The following is a 9,861-nucleotide window of genomic DNA, read 5'->3' as shown; positions in this document are numbered from 1 at the left end:
CGGGTCAAAGGTCAGTAAAGGAGATTTCCACCCCAGGTAACAAAAGGATATTACACGTAGTTATAGTAGGCCTATAGATAGTCACTATGTAACCTGTGGAGGGCTCTGGTTTCATCTAGTCAAGTGAAGAGGTAGTCCTATTACTGTTGTAATGATAACGACGTTGATTAGGCTGTAAATCTGTACGGCTCTCAACCGTGAAGTGAGCAGGAAACTTTTGTTGTTTTGCTGTACTTTTATCACTCCTTTTCCCCCCTCTTGTCCCTCTAATTCTATTCCTTATCTTTTCTATCTTTTCACATATCAGGAGACATTTGTTGTTTGGTTGTACTTTATGCATTTTCCCCCTCATGTTCTCCTCATTTGAGAGAGAGAGAGAGAGAGAGAGAGAGAGAGAGAGAGAGAGAGAGAGATGAACTGCTGAACCAAGACAAACACCATAGTAATAGCAAGATAAAAAAAGATAAACTTTATTGATCCACGAAATCGCCAAAATCGCAGTAAGATAAAGCAGATTTTATTGTCCGCGAGAAAATTCTGGAGAATGTTTGGTCTGAGAAAGTACCTAGGAACAACATGGGGAGCGGACGTAGATTGTGATCATTTCTTTGTGGTTAATGTATCTAACGTCAGGCAGCTGCATATCAAAGAAAGTGTTGTATTGGAATCCACAGGGTAAAAGATCAAGGGGACGGCCGCGTGGAATCTGGAGAAGAATCACAGAAATTGATGTACAGAAAAGTTGGAATACTTGGAATAACATCAAGAGGCTAGCCCAGGATAGAGAAAGGTGGAAAGTGTTTGTCCGTGGCCTATACCCTGGTGCAGGGTGAGAAAGGCTATGATGATGATGAATGTATGTAACCCAGAAGTTGTTGACTCACGCCCTTTTTCCCACTGCCGTGAAGACAAACCAAAGCAATACCACAAACTGAGCACAGGCTAACTTACAGGGCAGTTCATCCACCGGTTCGTTCCCGTGGGGAAGTCTAGCGCTGAGCTTCCGTAGGTCCTGAAGAGAGAAACGGTTAATGACACTGAGACACTGGGTTTCTTTTTTGTCTTGTATTTTTGTACGTGTTTTACAGCGCATGCAGCCAACTGCATAAGGTCATATGAGCTCACAGGGCACATGAAACAGTTTTCAGTTTAGTAAGAATTTTGATTTTTGTCCTTCTCTTATCGATTTTAGGATCAACAAGGATCTTTAATGTGCGCAACTTGCACACAGGACCTCCGAGATTTTTCGCCTGCATACTAAAAGGCTAGGAGTAAATCTTACTTACCATAAGATCAGGGATGTGGCTGAAAGACAGCAGTAAGAAGGAACCAAGGAGTAGCAGTAGAAAGGCTGCAGAAAGAGTCAGGGGCCCAGAGGAGGGGGGCAAAGTGGCTTGAAGATCAGAAATGATCCCAGGTTCAAGTACTTGGAAAAGACTGTTTCTGGTGATGAACTATCTTGACCGGATAATTATTGTCAAGGTCAAAGACAAAAGTATCGTTATATCGTTAGATGGTGGCATGAAACATAATATTGATATATTACATGTTGTATAAGGAATCCGATAAATCCCCCCCTCATACACACACACACACACACACACACACACACACACATAGACACACACACACAAGCATACACGCACACACCCCCCACACACACACACAGTAGACGTGCATACACGCGCGCGCACGCACACACACACACACACACACACACACACACACACACACACACACAAACAAACACACACACACACACACAGATACACACAGTAGACGTGCTGACTTTTAAGCATCTCCTGTAAAATGGTCAAAATCAATTTTTTTAAATCACCCTAACCTCAAACTCAGCCCGGAACAGCAAGTTTGAATCTCCGTGGAGCTGTACCAGAGTTCGTCTGAACGTTCGAATCGGGATAGGTCTGGCAAATAAATATATCATATTGTCAAAGCAAATGAAAAATTTGCTGTGAAATAAATAAAATACCGGATATTAACCTTTGAGACACATTTTAAAGCTCAGAGGCAGACTTTGAAAAATATAGGGGTTTCTTTACTGCGATTTTTTCACAGGGACAATTGTATGTCGCAATGAGTCATGTTGGGTCCAGGGACTCTTATTAGAATACATGCAAAAACACCTGCTGCCCAGGACGGAGTTCCAGATGGCACATATAAAAAACCAGCACTGTTGTCTACACAGAGGTTCTACGACAATGAATCCGGTACAAGCAATTCGTGCTGGGATTTCCTATCACTATTATATCACCGTTAGTAGAACGGATCTGTATCTGTGCCTAACCCCTTCCCGGTTATTTATTGACTGAACATTGTGGGAAATTACAGTTAAAATAATAATGTCAAAGAAATCTAAAACATAGAAAAAAAATTCAGAAAATCAATTTTTCTTCTTGCCAGGTTGATTTTCCAAATACATTGATCTTCGGTCAGTAGACGAATAGATGTATAAAGTTCGAAAGAAACCCAGGACTGAAGTTTTTTTCACCTTCGTGTTTTGATAATACTGAAGTGAAAGTTTATCTCACCTTTGTGCTTTTATGATCTCAATAGTACAAAAGTGAAAGTTTATCTCATGTTCGTGTTTTGATCATCTCTATATAGTGCTGAAGCCAAAGTGTTTCTGTTTTGATCATTTCTATAGTACTGAAGTCAAAGTTTTTCTGTTTTGATCACCTCTATAGAACTGGGGTGAACGTTTTTCTCACCTTCGTGTTTTGATCATCTCTGTCTCCTCAAGAGTGTCAGGCTGTACAGGTCTTGTTTCCCTTATAAAAGAAAGTGATAGAAAGTTATTTACAGAGAAGTCAGACAACGCTATTCAAAGAAAGGGAACATAATAATGTCTTTTTCTTCATAATATGGCACCATTGCACAATACAGCCCCAAAGAAAGCTCTTATGGAGGCTACTTTCCCTTTCATTTTAATGTGTTAACAAAACTTCAAATACTTGTCAACATCTGAGTAGAGGAAATCAAGGCACATGGATTTACATGCTGGCATAGCACACATATTATGTACAGAATGTCCAGATGATCTCTGGTGCAAAGATCCTGAATTCAAACTCCTTGATTATAATTTAAAGAAGGTTTTTATGTCTTCTTATTTATGGTTAAAGATAGTACATAACAGGAATACAAATTAATAGCCAAAGGGTGTATTTCTAGAGGAAGAAACTCGTGGTTGGAGAAGAAAACTTGAGTCCATTTCAGACGTAAACACTCTGGGTATTCACAAAGTTGTCAACTATTACTATTACTATTACGGCCTGTACCTTGAGGCGTGGGAGAGACAAACAATGCAATAGTGCAACCAGGCTTTTGGAATTCTTTTCTCAAGACTTGCCTTCTCCTTACCACGGGCTTAGGATATCAGACGCTCTCTCTTTGAGTTTTTTCACTACACTAAGCCATCCACTTTACACCACACACGCCAAAGAAAAAGATTTTTTTTTATCCGCCGAAAAAAACACCCAAACAACTTTTTCTTAAGTGTGAGTGGTGTAAGGCTTTGTGTAGTGAAAAAATGTAATCCAAATAAACAAACCTGACTATTGTCTGATCAGTGATTAAGACACAATTAGGACGCTAGCCGGGCAGACTTCAAAATTAAGAAATATCCCAAATTGTAAAAAAAAATAATAATCCCTATCACAACCTTTCATCTTCCTGGATTCCAGATGTACTGACTGTGTCTCGCCATCGGAGCAACTAGGTAGTCACGATCTGGGGTGAGGGGACTAATACTTGGGCAATCTACTTCCTCTTTATCTCCTGCCCTGGCAAAGCTGTATCTCGCAAACCGTTTTAGTCAACATCGATATCGATAGACAGCTAACGACCTTTTAAAGGGAGGAGGTCAGCTTTTGATCTCCCCCCTGCCACTCATAGTTCAGAGTATAAAACGGTTGATGGTTTTGAAAGTCGCCACACTGGGCCACCAAATATATCAGGTTTGGACGGAACATAAAGGGAGTAATTGCAATAGAGACCAAAAGTTTTACAATCAAGAAGATAAACAAACAAAAAATAAGTTAAAAAATACCAAATTTGCTATATTTTGACTTTGTGTCAGAAGCAATATTTTTTCCTCAGAAGAAGGCACATTGTTGACAACGTTCACTTTTACCGTGACTTAAATTCTCTATCTGGTACAGAAGTCTATCAGACTTTCTTTGCTCCTACAGTCAAAGATACAACTTTAAAGCTACATCATCGAAAGAGTAGTTGAGACTGTATAGAGAAATAGACACCCTAGTTTTCTCCCGATTGTACATGGGTATGTAAATGTTCTCCATGAGAGGTGCAAACGTCATGTGATGGCCTGATTCCCTACCTACCTATCACAGCAGACGAAAGCTGGTAACTTTTGTGTCATTGGTTGCTGTCGTTTATTTGTTTCTTTTTAAACTAAGAGGGTAGAATCCCTTTTCATGGTTGACTTCATTTGAACTCACTTGTGATGCTTCTGCCTTCTATGTCGGCAAACAAAGAAAATGACACCCAAAATGATCCCAACAGCCATAATAGAGCAGATGACAGCCAAAACAATAACAACAACATTGTCATCGTCATTGTCCACTGTAAAAAACAAAAGAATGCAAAAGTCAATGATGCAATGAATACATAGTCTACCCCCGTTAAAGCGACAAATATCCATAAAAATCCGCCATGCTCATACTCCACAAGTATTCTACCTGATTCTGATAAATCAGTGTCTCTACTTTTCAAAACAAACGCGTATGACATGTAAAAGTAAAAACAAAACTTGGACACTTTAAAATAAGTATGGTATTCAATCTTCTTTACACAAATCATCAACAAACTAGTAAGCAAGTGTAGAAGCAGAAAGGTAAGAAAAATACAGGTGAAACCCAGATGCTGATTTTCTAATGATTGTCTGGCATTGTTTACGTCAGCAAACAGATAAAGTGCCTTTTCTTTCATCCCAGATGAGGGTTTCCGTATTTCTTTAAAAAAAACAGAAATTCCTGTAGTGGATCTACATGGACTAGATCTATCTCTTGTGAAACTCAATAGAGGAAACACATGGCGTTCGTGGCATGAGACTGAAACTGAAAGGTATAATTGTAGATTTGACTCCTGGCTTTCTTTGCCAGGATGTCAGGTTCATAGGAAAAGACATTTTTGGTCACCAAAAATTAATTGCAAGTGGGCAGTTCTTGTTTTTGTAAAGTGTTTTACGGCGCTCGCAACTGCATAAGGTCATATGAGCGCGCGGGACACACCTAATATTTTCAGTTGATAGGAAATTTTGGAATTTTGCCCAGGTGGCGGCCGAAGCCTACTCTTATCGATTTTAGACCACCAAGGGATCTTTAACGTGTGCAACTTGCACACGGGCCCTCCGAGATTTTTCGCCCTTGTCCGAGAAGGCTATGGGTAGATCTTTCCTACCAGAAGATCAGGGGTGTGGCAGAAAGACAGCAGTAAAGAGGAGCCAAGGAGTAGCAGTAGAAAGGCTGCAGAAAGAGTCAGGAGCCCAGAGGAGGGGGCAAAGGAGGTGAGGGGGTGGGGGGCAGAAAGTGGAAATGAAAGCAGACAACAGAACATTGCTAGAGAGCAGGAAAGGAGGTGAAAGGAGACACTTTTAGAGAAGAAAAATTTTCGGTCGCTACCCGGATTCGAACCCGGGACCTTTGAATGAGATGCCAACACCTTAACCTACAGGCCACGAGAGCCCCCAGTGGGCAGCTCATAATCGTCGGTGATGAAACATGTCAAAGGAAGGTGGAATAAATAGGCCTGCCCATGGTACTGAAACAGAAGAAACTTAGATCAACAGAAATAAACAATTTTTTTTAAATAATAAAATTCCACAATAATCGATTCCCTGCAGCAATTTTGCTTGCAGTATATAAATAAATACACAACAACTAGACAGCCCATGCTGAAGGACATTGTAGTTTTAAGTCACAATAGACGCTTTCAAAGTTTGGAGCAGGAGAAAGAAGTTAAAACCTGAGAAAACCCAGAGAAAATCCACCAACCGTTACTGTTAGGTGTTGTTCCAAAGACAGAATTATCGTTTAAATAATCCTGACAGCCAGCACCGTTGCACACGATAAGGAGGACTCTGTTGAAGAAACAAACACGGTATTTCACCTCTTTTTATATGGAAAGGCTTTCTCAAAATCTGGAAGTAATTGTTACAGTATTATGTTTTTACCCTCATGTTTTGGCTGATTAATAGAAGCCAAGGGAAACAACTGTTCATGCTTGATGAGAGCTCTTCAATAAAAGAATCATTGCACTTGGCGAGTAGCGGCTAATCAACATGGCGCGGTAGTGTTCAGTGTCTTGTGTTCATATTAATGTGTCTGTGGTCTATCCTGTTTGATATCGACCATCCACACCTTTACAGTAATGATATCACACAGACTGTGTCCTTATTCCTAATTTAGACATAGGTGTCATCAGTTTTATTATATATAGGGAGTTCAACATCTTTGACCTATCTTCAAAACAAAGTGAGCGCTGGTGTTGTTGTTTTTTTAATTCTTTGAAAATGTTGTTCCTGTCCTGAAGACTTACTTTCTATCCACTACACAAAAGAAGGACAAATACTCCATTACGCAACATGACGTGTCTTATGCTTTTTTCTCGAATGAAACCAGCACCCAACTAAACAAAAGTCAAAACATCACCGGTCCTTTTTTTTTGGTAAGTGTTTTACAGCGCTCGCAACTGTATAAGGGCATATGAGCGCATAGGACACATTAAACACTTTCGGTAGGTATGAGAACAAAATTTTGCCCAGGTGGCAGCCGAAGCCTACTACTTGTCGATTTTTGACCACCAAGGCATCTTTAGAGTGCTCAATTTGTACACGGGACCTCCGAGATTTTTCGCTTTCATCCGAGACGGCTAGGTGTTAGATCTTACTCAGGGATGTAGCTGGAAGACAGCAGTAAGAAGGAGCCAAGGAGAAGAAGTAGAAAGGCTGCAGAAAGAGTCTGGAGCCCACAGGAGAGGGCAAAAGAGGTGAGGGGGTGGGGGCAAAAAGTGAAGACGAAAGCAGACGGCAGAACATTGCTAGAGAGCAAGAAACGAGGTGAAAGGAGAACATTTTAGAGGAGAAAATTTTCTTTCTTTATCCAGATTCAAACACGGAGCCTATTGAAAGAGAAGCGAACACTTTAACCTCTAGGTCACGAGAGCCCCCCCCCCCCCCCCCCCAAACCCTCCCTTCCTGACTTCAATAGAAAGACACAAACTGAATGAGAGGCGAGCACCGTAACCTCTGAATCCAACACGGGAGATCTTTTAGAGGGAAATTATTGTCCCTATTAAGCTGCTACATTACAACTGTGTACATTCATAGTAAAAAACAAAAAGAGAACTTGTACAAATACGTGATTTCATCTAATATTATAAATACCATAGGAACTGTATCTGAGTGAAACGGATGAGACACCATGTCACAAATGGTCATTTGACAAGGGGCATTATGAACTTAAGATGGCTGTCAAGGCAACAAAAAAGTAAAAAGTTAAAAAGTTAAAAAGTTAAAAGTTAAACAGTTAAAGAACTCACTGAAAGTCTTCTCTAGAAGGAAGTGGGCCATTGCAGAAGTCAGTGCCGGTATCAGAACAAGAGTTATCCTCCCCAACTGTGAATACATATTGTCCCCCTGGCGTTCCTGGAAAAAAAAGACATAAAATACAAAAGTGCTTAATGGTTTTTTTTTTGGGGGGGGGGGGGTTTCACCAAATACAAGGGCTGAGAAGACGTGTCCAAAAATGATTCATTTCCCAAACTGATTCATAAATTCTTGACATAACACAATGAGCAGCTCACTTGAAATTGCAAACACAGAATTAAGTTACATTTTTACAAACGGGTTTCTGTTTTATATCATAGACTGCTTCTTTTGCACATAAAATGTTCGGCCCCCATGTCTTCAAATTGTTCCCCTATGCCCCAGCCTTCAAAAGGCCCTTTAATCACACTTACTCAGCCCTTGTTACTTAGTCTTTTCACCCTTACAGAGTACAGAAAAATGGGAAAACATGAGAGTGACATCAAGCTACTAGCCCAGAATAGGGAAAGGTGGAAAGTGTTCGTGGCCTATATCCTGATCCGGGGTGAGAAAGGCAACGGTGATAATGATGATGATTTCACTTCTATACTGAAGAAGGCTACCTCCTATTGTGGTCTACAGGGCCTATCCTTTCCCCCTGACCCACTGGGGAGAATATTTATAACTAAATTTCTTTCTCCCCCACAACTAAGTCTAGTCTTACTTAACAGATCCTGGTGCCAGCCCCGTGGAGTGGCTCGGTACATGCCAGTAAATCCTTCCTTCTTAGCCTCGGCCCATGTCTTCAAACTGTCCACATCCACTGCCCGCTTTCTACGGCCTGAAACAGAAAACCATTTAGTTTTAGTTTTAGTAAGAGTTTTTCGACACTTGCAACACAATAAGGTCATATAAGTGCCGAAGATTAGAGATGCTACAAGAGAGTAACAAACACAAAAAAGGAGGGGAGAAAAAGATGCTAGATGTTTGATAGGAAAGAAGGAGCAAACCACACCAGAGCACCCACCAACCACCCACTACAAGAGAGTACCCAACACCAAAAAGAAGGAGCGGAGATAAGGACAACAGATGTTTGATAGGAAAGAAGGAGCAAACCACACCAAAGCACCTGCCAACCACCCAAAGAGAAAAATGTTTACAACAGATTAAGAAGTTGAAGAAAGTGACATCGATGAAACAAGAACATTCTATATAACTTTTGACAAAATGTGTTCTACACCCTTCATCGACACAATTTTCACTTTTTATGAGTTGGGCAGATTCGACCCTGAAGAGTAGGATAAAACATCCCGGCAGACAGATAAAGTACCAGTTCACAAAATGACCAGTCAAATTACAGGCCAGTGAAGTCACATAAAATTGACCAGTTCCAAAAGTGCTCATACTTTGATCACAAAGCTACTCATCAATTTGTCCAAAAACTATATTATCCGGTACATGGCAGCCACCTTAGAGCTCAGCAAAATTATCAAACAATTCTATTTAAACTCCCCGATATGTAGAAATTTGTTTCTGGTGAACAGTTTCAGAAAGAAATGTTGAAAAGAAGATCCTGGAAGCTTACGGTGCAAGTAGTCGATTAAGTTCTCAAATACTAACATACTGACAAGATCTTCAGGTGTCCATTTCCACCTGAATGAAGTGAGGAAAATTCTTGCAAAGTGCCCTTCCGAAGGACACAGCATTGGGCCCCTGGCGGGATTTGAACCCATGACCTTACGGCACTTGCAACAAGATAAGGTCATATATAAGTGCTGAAGATTAGAAGTGTTACAAAAGAGTAACAAACACAAAAAAAGAAGGAGGAGAGATCAAGACGATAGATGTTTGATAGGAAAAAAGGAGCAAACCACACCAGAGCACCTGTCCACCACCCACGACCTTTTGGTTGCGAGCCCCACAGCCTTACTTGACAGAAAGAATTCTTTTCCTAAAACTATTCACTTTTCAAGACAGGAAAGATGTCAAGACGGGAAAGAATTCTTTTCCTAAAACCATTCACTTTTCAAGACAGGAAAGATGTCAAGACGGGAAAGAATTCTTTTCCCAAAACTTTTTCACTTTTCAAGACAGGAGCTACTCACCTGCCCCAGAGCCTCCACACTTATTCTTACAGACGGCGAGAACAACTTTCGTCAAACTTCCCTGTCTGGTGTTCAAATCTTTGAGACAAGACAAACACACAGTCACTGGGAAAGACGACAGGGTGTTCTCGCTGCCAGACGACTCTGCCGTGAAATCTGTAGCCGTGTACTCACTCACTTCAGGGACTGTGG

At 40.8% G+C, this 9,861-nt stretch overlaps 1 protein-coding gene across 1 annotated transcript in view; it reads right to left on the bottom strand.

The window, feature by feature from the left end:
- Positions 1–9,855, bottom strand: part of LOC101846131 (receptor-type tyrosine-protein phosphatase eta) — a gene marked incomplete at its 5' end in the record, with an annotated part of 26,427 nt that extends 16,572 nt beyond the window's left edge. Inside the window, 8 exon segments of the mRNA XM_013081981.1 lie at positions 952–1,012; positions 1,844–1,925; positions 2,730–2,789; positions 4,479–4,602; positions 6,033–6,118; positions 7,579–7,684; positions 8,289–8,405; positions 9,670–9,855. Of these exon segments, the coding sequence (XP_012937435.1) occupies positions 952–1,012; positions 1,844–1,925; positions 2,730–2,789; positions 4,479–4,602; positions 6,033–6,118; positions 7,579–7,684; positions 8,289–8,405; positions 9,670–9,855 (822 nt within the window).
- Between the last annotated feature and the right edge of the window lie 6 nt (positions 9,856–9,861).

Source organism: Aplysia californica, unplaced genomic scaffold (genome assembly GCF_000002075.1).
Source record: "Aplysia californica isolate F4 #8 unplaced genomic scaffold, AplCal3.0 scaffold00154, whole genome shotgun sequence".
Classification (NCBI taxonomy): Eukaryota; Metazoa; Mollusca; class Gastropoda; order Aplysiida; family Aplysiidae; genus Aplysia; species Aplysia californica.
This window is presented reverse-complemented; position numbering and strand designations above follow the sequence as displayed.